The 16,633-nt window shown below is 47.6% G+C and overlaps 1 protein-coding gene across 4 annotated transcripts in view; it reads right to left on the bottom strand.

Annotated features, from left to right (window-relative positions):
- The window catches only part of YWHAE (tyrosine 3-monooxygenase/tryptophan 5-monooxygenase activation protein epsilon), a 57,310-nt gene that overhangs the window by 25,039 nt on the left and 15,638 nt on the right, over positions 1–16,633 (bottom strand). For 3 of the 4 annotated variants that reach the window (XM_007057707.3, XM_037880215.2, XM_037880216.2), the window contains one exon: positions 13,870–14,069. In XM_007057707.3, coding sequence (XP_007057769.1) covers positions 13,870–14,069 — 200 coding nt within the window. Of the gene's footprint in view, positions 1–13,869; positions 14,070–14,269; positions 14,419–16,633 lie in introns of those variants that run through there. The other variant, XM_037880217.2, reaches the window with a different exon arrangement.

Below are 16,633 nucleotides of genomic sequence, written 5' to 3'. Positions count from 1 at the left end.
GTGAGTGCCCAAATCTCAGATACCCGGCAGGCCGACACCACTACGACCAGGAATGCGACTTTCCAGAAGAGAAGGCGAGAGCAGGAGGCGAGGAGAGAGACAGACGAGCCACGAGAGCACCAGATTTGAGTCCCATAGAGGGACAGGATCCTTGACGTGCGGGTAGAAACCCCCCAGGTCCTTAAGGAATCTGGCTGTGATATCCTGAGAGAAAACCAACCTGCCTTTGAGCACTGGGTGGAAGGCCAAGATGGCCGCTAGATGGACCCTGGTGGATGAAAGTGACAAGCCCTGAAGTTTGAGGTGCAGGAGGTAGTCTAGAATGAGCAGCAATGGGGCTCTCTCAGGACAGACCCCCTTATTTGCCATCCAGCAAATGAATCACTTCCATTTGGCCAGGTAAGTGGCTCTGGTGGAGGGCTTTCCACTGTCCAACAGGACTTGTTGGACCTCGGACAAACACTGCCGTTCTTGCACATTTAGTCTCACAGCAGCCAAGCTGTCAGATAAAGCGCCATCAGGTTTGGGTGCAGGCAATTGCCATGGTTTCGGGACAACAGGTCCGCCCTGAGTGGCATCTGGAACTGGGTCGCCACCGAGAGATCCTGCAGACTGCTGAATCAGTGTTGGTGCGGCCATGCAAGCGCTAGGACGATGACCTTCATCCTGTCCTGCTTGATCTTCATGAGGACCCCGGGTAGCAATGACACCAGAGGGAAGGCATACATCAGAGCGCCCAACCACAGGAGCAGGAAGGTGCCCGACAGGGATCCTGTCCCTGTCCTGGAATGAGAAGATGTGGCATTTCCTGTTCTGCCTGGACAAGATAGATAGAACTGACCAACTTAGGGTGAAGGGTAGAACCCTGCAAATCCGCAGGTATCCGCTTTATATCCATGGATCATTTCTGCAGATACCAGTGCGGATGTGGATACAAATTTTGCGGATCACAGATCAGATGCGGATACACTGGACTCCTGCGCCTCAGAGGCTCAGTCCAGGGTAGAATCCTGCAAATTCACAGATATCTGCAAAAATTATCTGCGGATCACAGCTCAGATGCGGATACACATTTGTCTACTCACACAGGGCTCTAGTGAAGGGACCACTCGGCGGTCCGTCCAAGCAGCCACAAGATAGATGTCGTGCTGCAGACAGAAATCCCAGAGCACTTCTTGACAGAAGGCGGATGACCTGGCTCCCCTGCCATCTGTCGACCATGGCCGTGTTGTCTGTTAGGAACTGAACTGCCCTGCCTTGTATGCAAGTCTGAAAAGCTTGGCAGGCTACGTAAACTGCCCCAAGTTCCCTGATGTTATTGGTGCAGCGACCGATCGTGACTGGACCAACGGCCTTGAGTACTGAGATCGCCCAGGTGGGCTCCCCAACCCAGGTCCGAAGTGTTGGTGACAAGTCACTGATGAGACTGAGGTCATGAAGGGGACTCCCTCCAGCACCAACACCGGGTCTTCCCATCAGGTAAGGGACAACAGTACACTGTCCAGAATCCTGATCACCTTCTCCATACTGTATCGGCTGGGGACATAGACCAACACCAGCCAGATCCTGTAAGTGCATGCTGTCATGTGGCCCAACAGTCTCAGGCATGTGTGGGTGGTGGTGAGCAGGTGGGCATGCAGAGACGAGATGAGATCCACTATTGCTCAGAACAGAGTCTTGGGGAGGAAGGCTCTGGCTTGAGTGGAGTCGAGTACCACTCTAATGAATTCCATACATTGCACTGGGGTAAGGGTTGACTTATTGTTGTTTATTAGGCCCAGGTCACGGCAGGTGAAACAGACCAGATTGAGATGCCTTTGCACCTGATCGGAAGACTGGCCCCTTAACCACCAGTTGTTGAGGTATAGGTAGATTTGGACCCCCTGACATCACAGGTAAGTGGCCACTGACACTATACACTTGGTGAACACTCTCAGGGCTGATGAGAGACCAAAGGGCATTGCCGTGAACTGGAAATAGCGCCGGCCCAATGTGAAATAGAGGAAAAGCCAGTGCCCCAGGAATATGGAAGTATGCATCCTTTAAAATCGAGGGCGATGTACCAGTCTCCCGGATCCAGGGAGACCATACAAAAACTTCAACTTTTTGAGAGACTTGTTGAGATGATACAGATCGAGGATAGGTCTGAGGTCCCCTTTTGCCTTTAAAATGGGGAAGTAGGGGGGTGTAAAATCCTCTTCCTTCCAGGTCTTGCAGAACCTCTTCCACTACCCCTAGGTTCAGGAGGTTTTTGACCTCTTGAACGAGGAGTTGCTCATGAGAAGGGTCCCTGAAGAGGGACAGGGAAGGGAAGGGTTGGTCGGCTAGAAAATGCAGAGTATAGCCCAACGAGACTGTGTTAAGCACCCAGCGGTCCAAGGTGATATGGGACCAGGCCGACTGGAGAGGGTGAAGGCGGTTGAGGATGACAGGGAACTGCTCAGGAGCAGTAATAGGGTGTCGTCCTTGGGTGCACCCTCAAAATGACTGCTTTTGGCTGCCTTGGTCACTGGAAGGACCCGGCTGGGCAGGTGGATGAGATGACTGGTGGCATCACTTAAAACTGGTGCTGCAGTACTGGGGTCCTTGGCTGTGGTGAAGGGGAATGACACCTGCAGTCCGGGGATGTTCCACTGTTTTTAGGGGTGGTCCCATCACCAGCTTGGTCATCTGAGCTGGTATCTTGCCAGGATCCACCATGTGGCCAGGGGTCTGCGGTGCCAGTGAGCCTAATTGTTCTTTGGCTGCCAGTCCCCACCTCAGGCACAGACAGTCCTGCAATGGGCTGGAATTTCCTATGGCTCCCGGGAGTTGCGTCCCTGGCTGGGCTAGAGGGTTTGACCACAGTGGTACCCCCGAGAGCCTTCATTGCAGGTACAAGGCCTAGCTCAGGTCCTTTGCCCGAAGTTTCCTTGCGTGGTGCCTGCAGACCAGACTTCGGCACTGACGAGGGGGGAATCGTGCTGGGTGGATCCTGGTGCCGGCGACGCACTGCATGCCGACGCCAAAGTACTGTGTATGGAGTCTGAGCACGAGGGCTCCAATGCAGGGCACAGAGCAGCCTCCATGAGGAGGGCCCTTAGCCAAATGTCCTGTTCTTTCTGAGTCAGTGGACAAGTTTTTGCAGATCTGCAGCGGACAAGATTTTGCAGATCTTTTCGATGGGACTCCCCCAGGAACTTCAGACAACTCTTGTGAGGGTCACTGATAGGCACTAAGAACATGGTTTAAAGCCTGGGGAGCGGGGCATACCCCACTCCAGGAATAACTACTACTAAAACACTTAACAGCTAACTAATCACTGACTAAACAACAAGTAGAACAATCAGAACAGTGAAGAACCACTAATGCTCTGGCTAAGCAAGACCAGGCACTCCAACCATCACAGGCGGTAAGAAGGAACTGAGAGGGCGTAGGGCCATGGGTGCCTGATATACTGCCACATGAGCACAGCACTCCAGAGGGTGCCACAGTGGACCCTACAGATACCGCTAAGGCAAATGTCTCCGACAACTGTACACGTGGGTACGCACACCTAGAATGGAATCGACATGAGCAAGCACTCGAAGAGGAGATGTTAACTCAGAACTTGTACGCAAGGTCCTATGGGAAGAAAAAACTAAGGAAAATAAGAGTTCAGGAGAGCTGGCAGTTTCTCAAAGACAGTAAAAAGATACAATAGCAAAGACAGGAAGAACTGTACTAAGGACCCAATATGGCTCCACCGAGAGCTCTGTAGTACCCTGAAACTCAAAGGAATCTTACAAAAAGTGGAAACATGGACAAATTGCTAAAGATGAATACTATAGAGTATTGGCAAGCATGAAGGGACAAAATCAGAAAGGCTAAGGCACAAGAGGACTTACACCTACCAAAAATAAAGGGAAGTGCAGGCTTCTGTGAGCAGTAAATACAACAACATCTGAAGAGGCTTTTAGAAGGAAGACAATATGGATAATGAGCGATCAGCTGTAGTGACCTGCACAGGATGTGCCATATTTGTGTCTCTCCCAGAGGATAGAAGCAATTTCTTCTGTATGAAGTGCAAGCTGGTCTCCATATTGGAAGATAAGGTTAAAGGACTAGAGAGACTTAAGTACCAACCCTGCATTGAATCATAGAATCATAGCATATCAGGGTTGGAAGGGACCTCAGGAGGTCTTCTGGTCCAACCCCCTGCTCAAAGTAGGGCCAACGCCAACTAAATCCCAGCCAGGGCTTTGTCAAGCCTGACCTTAAAAACCTCTAAGGAAGTAGATTCTACCACCTCCCTAGGTAATCCTTTCCAGTGGTTCACCACACTCCTTGAGACCATTACTCCTTGTTCTGTAATCTGGTACCACTGAGAACAGTCTAGATCAGTGCTACTCAAAGTGGTGGTCTGCGGACTGGTGCCGATCCATGAGCACCATCGGCTGCCTGTCTGTGTGCACATTGGGGAAAAAAAACTGTCGGTTCCCCACATCAGATAGCTTGAGAAGCACTGGTCTAGATCCATCCTCTTTGGAACCCCCTTTCAGGTAGTTGAAAGCAGCTATCAATGAGCTACCCTCATTCTTCTCTTCTGCAGACTAAATAATCCCAGTTCCCTCAGCCTCCCCTCATAAGTCATGTGCTCCAGCCCCCTAACCATTTTTGTTGCCCTCCACTGGACTCTTTCCAATTTTTCCCATATCCTTCTTGTAGTGTGGGACCCAAAACTGGACACAGTATTCCAGATGAGGCCTCACCAATGCTGAATAGAGGGGAATGATCACGTCCCTTGATCTGCTGGCAATGCTCCTACTTATACAGCCCAAAATGCCGTTAGCCTTCTTGGCAACAAGGGCACACTGTCAACTCATATCCAGCCTCTCGTCCACTGTAACCCCTAGGTCCTTGCATCAGAGAAAATTAAGACTTTCTGGATAGAAGTCAGCATTTGGTACTGCAGGCACAGCATGCTGAAGAATCAGAGAGGGCAGTGCAGAACAGAGAAGAAATTAGGCAACATGTGACCTTCAGAAGAAGAAAGAGGAGAATGCATGCCCCAGTGCAGATAGAGGTAAGAAACCGTTTTAAGGCTCTCTGCACAGGTACTATGGTGGAGAATGATTTCGAAGAGTCATCTGAGGGAAGGGATCAGAAGGAGACCCCATCGACCGAAAGGCATGGGAAGCATTGTCCTAGGGATGGGGGTTCCATGACCACCCCTCCCAAGAAGAGGGGATGGGTGGTGGTGGTCGGGGTCTCCCACCTAAGGGGGGGGAAAACACAGTCATCAATCTGCCATCCAGACCAGGAAACTCAAGAAGTGTGCTGCTCGCCTAGAGCTAGAATTCAGGATGTGACTGAGTGTCTGCCAAGACCGATCAAGCCCTCTGACCTCTACCCCTTCCTACTTCTCCATGTGGGCACCAATGATACTGCCAAGAATGACCTTAAGCGGGTCACTGCAGACTACGTGACTCTGGGAAGAAGGATAAAGGAGTTTGAGGTGCAAGTTGTGTTCTTGTCCATCCTCCCTGTTGAAGGAAAAGGCCCAGGTAGGGACCATCTAATTGTGGAGGTTGTGGTTGCACAGGTAGAAAGGGCTTTGGATTCTTTGACCATGGGATGTTGTTCCAGGAAGGATTGCTAGGAAGAGATGGGATTTTCCCAATAAAGAAAGGGAAGAGCATCTCCACAGGCAGGCTTGCTAACTTAGTGAGGAGAGCTTTAAACTAGGTTCACCGGGGAATGGAGCCCTGGGGTAAGTGGGATACTGGGAGGAAACACAAGGAGGAGAGTACAACAGGGGAGGCCTCCAGATCCATACTGAGAAAGCAGGGCAATTGGCTAGTTATCTTAGGTGCCTGTACATGAATGTAAGAAGCCTGGGAAACAAGCAGAAAGAACTGGAAGTCCTGGCACAGTCAAGGAACTATGATGTGATTGGAATAACAGACTTGGCGGGGCAACTCACATGACTGGAGCAACGGTGTGGATGGGTATAAACTGTTCAGGAAAGACAGGCAGGGGAGAAAAGGTGGAGGAGTTGCACTGTATGTAAGAGAGCAGTACGATTGCTCAGAGCTCCAGTATGAAACTGGAGAAAAGCCTGTTGAGAGTCTTTGAGTTAAGTTTAGATGCGAGAGCAATAAGGGTGATGTCGTGGTGGGCGTCTGCTATAGACCACCAGACCAGGAGGATGAGGCTTTCTTTGGACAACTAACAGAAGTTTCCAGATCACAGGCCCTAGTTCTCAGAAGGGACTTCAATCACCCTGACACCTGCTGGGAGAGGAACACAACAGTGCAGAGACAATCCAGGAAGTTTCTGAAGTGTGTTGGGGAGAACTTCCTGGTGCAAATGCTGGAGGAACCAACTAGGGGCGGTGATCCTCTTGACCTGCTGCTCACAAACAGGAAAGAATTGGTAAGGAAAGTAGAAGTGGGTGGCAACCTGGACAGCAGTGACCATGAGATGGTCGAGTTCAGGATCCTGACAAAAGGAAGAAAGGAGAGCAGCAGAATGCGGACCCTGGACTTCAGAAAAGCAGACTGATTCGCTCAGGGAATTGTTGGGCAGGATCCCCTGGGAGGCTAATGGGGTGGGGGAGGGGGGGAGAGAGAAGGAGTCCAGGAGAGCTGAATGTACTTTAAAAAAGCCTTATTGAGGGTGCAGGAACAAAACCATCCCTATGTGCAGAAAGAATAGCAAATATGGCAGACAACCAGTTTGGCTTAACAGAGAAATCTTCAGAGAGCTTAAACACAAAAAGGAAGCTTACAAGAAGTGGAAACTGGGACATATAACTGGGGAGGAGTATAAAAATGTTGCTCAAGCATGCAGGAGTATAATCAGGAAGGCCAAAGCACAACTGGAGTTGCAGCTAGCAAGGGACGTGAAGGGTTTCTACAGGTATGTTTGCAACAAGGTGGTGGTCAGGGAAAGTGTGGGACCCTTACTGAATGGGGGAGGCAACCTAGTGACAGATGATGTGGAAACAGCTGAAGTACTCAATGCTTTTTTCTGCTTCAGTCTTTACAGACAAGGTCAGCTCCCAGACTGCTGCACTGGGCAGTACAGTATAGGAAGGAGGTGAGTAGTCCTCAGTGGTGAAAGAACAGCTTAAGGACTATTTAGAAAAGCTAGACATGCACAAGTCCATGGGGCTGGATGCAATACATCTGAGGGCACTGAGGGAGTTGATGTGATTGCAGAGCCATTATCTTTGAAAACTTCAGGCAATCAGGGGAGGTGCTGGACAACTGGAAAAAGGCAAATATAGTGCCCATCTTTAAAGAAGGGAAGGAGAAGAATACAGGGAACTACAGACCGGTCAGCCTCACCTCGGTCCCTGGAAAAATCATGCAGCAGGTTCTAAAGGAATCCATTTTGAAGCACTTGGAGAGGAAGATGATCAGGAACAGTCAATATGGATTCACCAAGGGAAAGTCATGCCTGACCAACCGGATTGTCTTCTATGAGATAACTGGCTCTGTGGATATGGGGAAGCGGTGGACGTGATATACCTTGACTTTAGCAAAGCTTTTGATATGGTCTCCCACAGTATGCTTGTCAGCAAGTTAAAGTAGTATGGATTGGATAATGGACTATAAACATGGATAGAAAGCTGGCTAGATCGTCGGGCTCAATGTCTAGTTGGCAGTTGGTATCAAGCAGAGTGGGAATTGGGCCTACATTGTCTGCAGAAGAGAAGAGTGGGGGAGGATTTCATAGCAGCCTTCAATTACCTGAAGCGGGGTTCCAAAGAGGATGGAGCTAGACTGTTCTCCGTGGTGGCAGATGACAGAACAAGGAGCAATTGTCTCAAGTTGCAGTGGGGGAGGTCTAGGTTGGATATTAGGAAACAATATTTCACTAGGAGGGTGGTGAAGCACTGGAATCGGTTACCTAGGGAGGTGGTGGAATCTCCATCCTCAAAAAGTTTCTTTTTAAGGCCCAGCTTGACAAAGCCCTGGCTGGGATAATTTAGTTGGGGGTGGTCCTGCTTTGAGCAGGGGGTTGAACTAGATGACCTCTGAAGGTCTCTTCCAACCCTAATCTATGATTCTATGAAGGTCCACTACTTAGTGGGGAAGAATAGCTAAATACAGAAGACATCACGAAGACGGAGGTGTTCAGTGCCTATTTTGCTTCAGTCTTCACTAAAAACCTTAATTATGACCCAGTGCTTACACAATTAATGTTAATAATGGCGAAGGAGCACAAGTCAGAATAGGAAAAGAACAGATTAAAGACTATTCAGATAAGTTATATGGATTCAAGTCAGCAGGACCTCTAGGATACTTAAGGTACTAGCTGAATTGATCTCTGAACTCTTAAAGATTATATTTGAGAACTCATGGAGGAAGGGTGAGGCCTCAAAGGCCCGATGAAGGCCAAATGTAGTACCTCTCTAAAGAGAATTTAAAAAAAAAAAAAAAAAAAAGAGGACCAGGGAAATTATAGTCCAGTCAGCCTAACTTCAATACCTTGGAGAAGCTCTCTCTACTATGACAGGTTTCAGAGTAACAGCCGTGTTAGTCTGTATTCGCAAAAAGAAAAGGAGTACTTGTGGCACCTTAGAGACTAACCAATTTATTTGAGCATAAGCTTTCGTGAGCTACAGCTCACTTCATTGGATGCGTACTGTGGAAAGTATAGAAGATCTTTTTATACACACAAAGCATGAAAAAATGGGTGTTTACCACTACAAAAGGTTTTGTCTCCCTCCATCCCACTCTCCTGCTGGTAGCAGCTTATCTAAAGTGATCACTCTCCTTACAATGTGTATGATAATCAAGGTGGGCCATTTCCAGCACAAATCCAAGGTTTAACAAGAACGTGTCGGGGGGGAGGCGGGGCGGAACCAAGGAGTCATGTCCAAGCGATCCCAGCAGGGTCAGTACACTAATGCTAGCCAGATCTGAAGAGGTCTGAGTCACAACCTCACTTGTTTCACTATGTAAGTGCATGATGCCATATGCCCCAGGAGTTTCAGGCAGTTTCTTACTGTGTTGATGGGTTGGTTTCTGAGGCTCTCTACAATGGAACCCAGGGCCTGGAACCAGGCTTCTGGAAGAAAGGTTCTGGCCTGGACCAAGTCAAGGACTTGGATTCTATCATTTGGATGGGGACAGTGTTGATTTCTGCATGTTTATCAACAGGCCTAACCTCTGGAAGGTTGACAGTATTAGCCATATGTCTGCCTCCACCTGGGCCCTAGTCTGACTTCCAATCAGCCAGTTAATGAGGTAAGGACATATCTAAACCCTTTGTTTCCTTAGGAAAGCTGCAACAACTGCAATGCACTTTGTTAATACCCATGGGGCTGCTGGCAGGTCAAATGTGAGCACTGGTACCTGATTCACAATGAATTGGAGGAATCTCCTGTGACCTTGGAAGATTGAGATATGAAAATAAAGTGTTCCAGTCGAGGGTGGCATACCAGTCCCCTGAATCCAGCAAAGGGATAATGGAGGCCAAGGAAATCATACGGAGCTTCTGCTTCCGCATGAATCTGTTGAAGTTTTGCAAGTCCAGGTTTGAGACTCCTTTTGGCCTTCAAGATTAGGAAACAGGAGTAAAACCCCTTGCCCCTTAGCTCCAGAGAAACCACCTCTACTACTCCCACTTGCAGAAGCGTTCGCACTTCCTGGATTAGAAGTTGCTCATGAGAAGGGTCCCTAAAGATGGACAGGGAGGAAGGGAGAACTGAACTGCAGGGGATATCCTATGTGCATAGCACCTAGCAGTCTGAGGTGATACGGCCCCACGCCCAATAAAAGTGGGATAACCGGTCCACAAAAACTGGGGAAGGTGGATCCAGACATTGTCCTGGTACAACGTCCTTGGATGTACCCTTAAAAGGCATGCTCAGACCCAGCCAAATGTGTGGTGGGGCCAGCCCTGAGGGTAGACAAGGACTGGGGAGGCAGCCTCCTCTTATAGCTCATACCCCGCCTCGTACTGTAATCCTGCCTTGACTGAGGCTAGTTGAAACAGGGCAATGGCTGGGGTTTAAAAGTGCTTCCTTGATGGGGCTAGAGTGTATAGTCCTAGCGACTTTAGGGTGGATCCTTTAAGCTGCGGTGCTCAAGTTTGTCTGCTCTGAAAAGAGAAATGCGCTCTCGAAAGAGAAGCCCTCGACAGTCTGCTGCACTTCATATGGGAGGCCCGAGGCCTGTAGCCATGAGCTTCTCCTTCCAAAGCCACGGTTTGTGCAGCAGAGTCCATCACAAGCAATGCTGCTTACAAGTACACTTGCCACTGCTCTGGCCTCCTCAACTAGAGCCAAGAACTCGGCACTAGATTCCTGTAGCAGGAACTCCCTGAACTTAGTCATTGTGCCCCAGGAATTAAAGTCATAGTGGCTCAGGAGCATCTGTTGGTTGGTGATTTGAAGTTGGTGCCCCCCCCCCCCAAGTGGAGTACATCTTTCTGCCAAAAAGATACAGCTTCTTGGCATCCTTGGCCTTGGGGGGTAGATCCTTGCTGTCTCTGCCTCTTGTTTACCACTGACAGCACTAGCAACCCTGGAGAAGGATGGGTGTATAAGTACTCAAACCCCTTTGGGGGAACAAAATATCTTTTCTCCACCCCTCTTCGCAGTAGGTTGCAAGGATGCTGGAGTCTGTCACAGTGCCTTAACGAGTTCTAGAATGGCACCATTCAGAGGCAAAGCCACTCGCGATGGTCCCAAAGGGGCCAAGATGTAAACCAGGGCATGGGAGGCTTCCAAGATTTCCTCCACCTGGATCCCCAGGTTTTGGGCTACTTTCCTGAGGAGCTCCTGGGGTGCCCTTTAATCATCCTGAGCAGGTGCAAATGAAGTCCCCACTATCACCCCATAAGGAGGATGTTAGGACAGGTACAGGGCCCTGTTCCTGTCCTTCAGCAGCTGAAGGATCCCACAGTACCGGGTCCTGAAGTTCAGTGCCAGGCTTGGTACCAGGTCCTGACTCCCATACCAAAGGAAGTGGTGGGGGAACTGTATGCTCCAACAAAATGGAGTAAGATCTCCTTGACTGAGACCCTTGGACCAGATGGAAGGCCCAGGGATTCCAGAAAGGCCATTGCACCAGTTTTTGCCACTGTGCTGGTCAGGCCATTGGTCAGAACTCTTGGCCCATATCAGCTGTCAGGTATCAGTGGTCAGAGTAGTCTGAGCTCCTATGGGAGGTGAAAGTTTCCACGTCAGAGTCCGACTGCGAGGAGTCACCCAAGAGCAGTGCCAAGAGGTAGGCAACAGGTGCCGTGTCATCATTGCCGGTTTTCCCTGCCTTGTGGGGCCTCGGTGCCATAGTCATTCATCTCTGGTGCCTGTTCATGCCTGGTGCGGAATGGCAGCACAGGAGGCATAGTAGCTCCCTTGCTGCCTCAAACACCTCTGGTGTGGATGGAAGCACCAGGGCTGCAGTCCGATGGCTCTCCCTCGGAGGAGAGTCCAACAGTACTGACTCAACAGGACCGTTTCCTGGGCCGGAATCAATGGTACTAGGCTGACAGCTATTGAGTCCAAGTGGCCTGACACAGGCCTCATTCTGCCAGCTTCCTGTGACCAGCGGGTCTCGGAGTTAGGGAGCACTCCATCTGTTTTTCTTTGCTTCTTCCTCCACACCGGAAACTGAGATCTGTGCAGCGTGTCCTGGTGCAGTGTAGACCGCCTCTGTATTGGAAAGCTCTGTCGGTGCAGAGTGTCCTGGGACATGGAATCCTTCCTCAGTGCTGAAGAAGCTGAGCTATACTGCCTGTCTCTCAGAAGCCAGTGCACTTCTCAACAGGTTAGAGATGCGCAGTGTCAAGTCAGCATGACTTGGCTCCGAGGCCAGATGGAGAGCCACCTCCATAAGAAGGAATTTGAATCTCTAGTCCCTGTCCTTTTTGGTATGGGGTTTGAACCCCTTACAAATCCTGCAGTGCTCCAAGAGGTGAGACTCTCCCAAGCACTTAAAGTAAGCAGAGAGAGGGTCACTATATGGGCACGACTCCAGGGGGCACCAGAGCCGACGCAACAGATTCCATAGAGAGAAAAACTTTCTGATGGCAATACACGGAGCGCATGCACACACCACCACACTGGAATGGACATGAGCAAGGATGCAAAGAAAGTTATGATCATGTCTCTCTCCTCTCATCCCCACATAACCAGATTTTGAGTTATGTTCACAGTGCGGAACATGCAAGCGCATGTAGAAGTGCTCTAGTCCCATCTGTTTTAGACATCCCTAATGGGATGCCTTGGGAGGTGACAGCAAGACCTATGCTAAGTACTTCTCAGATCAATACTCCTTGATGTAGCATACATCATTGTTTGTAACCCAGAATTTGCCAAGTAACTTAACTATTGCCGGTGTTCCCCTGTATGTTTCCTGACCATCCAGTTACTGAATCAGGCCAAAACATGCATACAGTGAACACTTTACAATAATCAAGCATAGGAAGGATATTGGATTACTACAGACACTTCAAATCACAAAGATTTTATCATGAGGTAAGTAGGCAAGATCAGCGCTATAACCCTGACCTAGTTTACCTCACAGTAAAATAAGTGTCTTGTCTCCTCTATGCTTTTACTGCAGAAAAACTAACATGTTTTAGTTATCCCGTGGTGAAAACACACCCTTTGCGGGGGAGGGTGTGTGTGTTAGTGATGACATAGTATTTGGTTAATATGTTCAACTGTCTACCAAAAGTTTGTGACATGTCAAAAAATAAAGTATGCAGCATAAAATAAATAGAATGTAATACCAAAATCATAAAGAACATTGTATTGATTGTATTAATTTTCATGCTTCCTTGAAAAAAAGCCATTTTTTTTTTAAATTTACCTGAACCTGCTACAGAATTTCACTGTGTCACACCAACATGTCACAAAATTTAGAAGGCACTTCCATATAATTTGGGTCCCGTTATTACCAATTACATGATGCTATGCCATCAACAGCTCCAAATATATGCTGGACAAAATGGCATGCTGTGGAACCTCACATGCAAGTGTCCTCAAAGTAGATGAGCCTGGTACTATTGTCTAGGACCTTTCAGAAATAAGAGTCACCCAAGAGTGGCCCTGTCAATTCATAAATTGCATAGCAGACAACTACAGTATCAAAGACAAGAGAGACTAGGAGAACCGGAATGTCTCATTAATCCAAGCAGATCAACCACCACAACTGACAACTTCTGCTATACAAGGACTAAAACCAAAATGACTGGAAACAGAGACCTGATCAAACCAGCACCTTGCCTTCCCTTGTGTTGCTATGCCAAATATTAAAATGGCCTCAATATTTCCCAGCTGGTAGTCAATAAGTTACCCTACCAAGTCTAAAGCTCCTCTAAGAGTCACAGACTGAAATTCATGCAGAAACGTTTTCTCCCAGAGAAGAAAATTCAATTTCAGAGACAAGAGCGTCCTTAAAGCAACTGTATCTATGAAATAACTGGAAAATTCAGAGAAAAAAAAAAAACCCCACTTCACTGTCACCTGGTGCAAATCAACTGGATTAGCAAGTCATCACAGTTCTGCTTTGTTTCCAGCACACCAACAGCAGAAGACCTCAAGAACGCTAATTGAAACAGATCCACAATTTGGAACAACTTCTGACAAGAGCACTCTAAACAGTCTTCTCTTCTGCTTCTGTCATGTCACCTGTATATCAGCAATTTGGAGGAGGAAGAGGGTGTTTAGGCATCACAATATTGATGGAGGAAGACAACCTGCATTTGATTAAACCATCAGTAAAATGTTTTTTTTAGCCAAGTACTCTCCCTGAAAACCCACTGGAACTCAACAAGATTTCATTAGCCCCCAGGGCCAGACAGTCAGAAACGGTATATTTTGCCTTAGCAGAAGAAAATTTTAAAATGAAATACATAATTATCTCGCTAACTAGATCTTACCATTTGCCGATATTCCCGAATCATTTTTAGTTTATCTTCTCCACCTTTGTTTTCTTCTTTCTGTTCGATGCTGCTGATTATTCTCCATGAAGCTCTTCTAGCTCCAATCACGTTTTTATATGCCACAGATAGAAGGTTTCTTTCTTCCACTGTCAACTCCACATCCATTCCAGCCACTTTTTTCATTGATTCAACCATTTCTAGGAGGAAAAGGTTACTGATTAGGCATATTAAACAGAGTTTCCCCACAGACTTCTGAATTGCTTATTTACTTCATTCCTTCTCAAAACAGAGACTTTTAAGCCATTCAGTAAAAGATTAAATTTTCAGAATTATGCACTGATCTTCATTTTCAACAAACTGGGCTCAGTCCTACCCTTCATCGCCTCTGACTCCTCACCTTTTAGATGACAGGTGACAACTTAGACAAGCAACTCAAAAAATATTAGACAATTCCCACATCAACATTAAACCACTAAAATCTTCTGGGTAGGGATCAGGTCCACCTCTTTGTACAGTGCCAAGATCCTCATTGGTGCCTGAGCACTCCTACAATATAAATATTAAAATGAATTAAAACATTCTCTTATAATGTTAAAGCTTCAAAATCAAACCCTCAAAAGTTAGGACATGCCAAAACTAAGTTTGTCTGTGCAACCATATTCTTCCTCCTTGTATGTATTAGGATACATGTTTTATTACAGGATCACATACTATTTTTTCCACAGAATGCCTACCTCATTCAGTGCATGGGATGGACAGTGTCCACTGAAGAGCTAGCTATTCAATATTTCTTTGTAGCCTTGTCATTCATTGTATGGTTCCATGCTTTACTTACTGAACATCACTTAAACTCTACACAGAATACAATACAGAAATATGGATTTTCCTGTGATGCTCATTTTGGAGTGTGAATGATTTAAAAATGTGAATTTATCTTTACAACACCCCTTAGACAAGAGGGCATTATCCCAATTTTACAGATGAGTATCCAAGAGAAGGCTGAAGTTGTCAAGCATCCACTAATTTTGGTTGCCCAACTTGAAACATCTAGCGCCTAGTTATTTTTGAACAACTTCCAATTTCTGCAATGAGGTAGGGTCAATAGTGGTTCTCAAACTTATTTGATTGGGACCACCTTCTTTGTGTCTGTAGTAGTTTACACCACCAACTGCCAGTACACATACCAGCACCCAGCTCTGAAGGAGCGCTGAGCCAGCAGTGGCACAGAAGGGTGGCAATGTTAAAAGTGATATTGATCAATATCACTTTTTGCAGCAGATTTAGCGCCCTATTGCCACTCTTACTTCTGCCGCCTTCTGTTGCCACCTCGGGGCTGACACCTGGAGCCCTGCTGCCTTCCAGTGAGGGAGAGAACCCAAGCCCAGGTGGCAGTGCTCCAGCTGTCCCCTTTATCCAAGTGTGCACGTCCCTTCCGCATGAGCCCCAGACACCCAGGGCGGAACCCAGAGCTCTTTAAAAAAAGTACACAGTTCGTGCTTCCCTTCGGAGGCCCGGCCCATAGTTTGAGAACAGCTGATATACAGAGACCTCAGCCTGCTTAATACCATAGTAAATATACCATTAAAATCCTTTAAACCATTTAAAAAAAATAGTTAAAGCATTTAAAACATAGCATTAAATAAGGCTCTCATTTTAACAATATCCCTTGTTCCCTCTCCTTTTAGCTGGAGAGTGTTTTTAGAAGGAAAACCCCGTTTTACAGTCTTAGGCTATTTCTACACAACACATCTTAAACAGTGCGGCTGTGCCACTGCAGCCACACCATTGTAAGGTGCGTTGTATGGCTGCTCTTTATCACCGACAAAATAAAACCAGCCCAACGAGGGGCGGTAGCTTTGTTGATGGGAGAATGGCTCCAGACAACGAAGCACTGTCCACATCAATGCTTTTCATCGCTAAAGCTTGTGTCATTCAGGTGGGTGTTTTTTCACACCCGTGAGCAACAAAAGTGCCAGTGTACACATAGCCTGAGATAGTAACAAAGATGGTAATAACTGTCCTTTTGTGGAACAGAGAAGTTAGCAGAGATGAGCTGGAGTTGCTCCTATTTTTAAAGTCCAATCCCATTTCATCTCAGGTGGTGTTGCGGCTTCAGCTGGTAGTGGTTAGCAAAGTCATCTGGATCCCTCTCTCTGGTCCATCCTGGTCAGAACATCACTTAGGATTAGGACAAAAAAGTTCAGGGTCCTAGGAGATGGTGGAGGGGGCAGCCATGATGAAGCGCACTTTAGTAGTCTTCATCTGTTCCTCTCCATTCTGCCTTTAAGAGCCCAACAAGGAAGTGATGGATAGAATAGCCCATCCCCTCATTATTTTGTCCATCCATTAGGTCTAATATCTGACACTAATTTTGGTTAATTAATTTTTGGTTCCACATATTTGGTTTTTACCAAATATGATTTCAACATAATTCTTGAATTTTAACATGGCCTTTTTCTCTGAACTAATTTAGTCTGTCTGGTTTTCTTGCACCTGTGTCACGGAGTCCAATGGCGATGCTCTGGAACTGCTCCCCATGAAGCCAGTCAGGACTCTGGGGCGGTCGCCTTCCGGTGAGCAGCCTGTCTGCAGGACACACAGCTCACACGGCTTCCACCTTCCTGGGTCTGACCTCGGAGCAGTCAGCATCCTCTGCCCCTCCGTGTGCTTCCCCCAGCGAGTCCGCTCAGGCGGGGCTCCTGGGGAAGCCAGAGGGTCCTGCACCCCAACTTCGCAGTCAGACTTGACTCTCAGCCAGCCA

The sequence above is a fragment of the Chelonia mydas genome, chromosome 17 (assembly GCF_015237465.2).
Source record: "Chelonia mydas isolate rCheMyd1 chromosome 17, rCheMyd1.pri.v2, whole genome shotgun sequence".
Lineage (NCBI taxonomy): Eukaryota > Metazoa > Chordata > Testudines > Cheloniidae > Chelonia > Chelonia mydas.
Note: the sequence above shows the minus strand (reverse complement) of the source record. Positions and strands in the feature narration are given on the sequence as shown.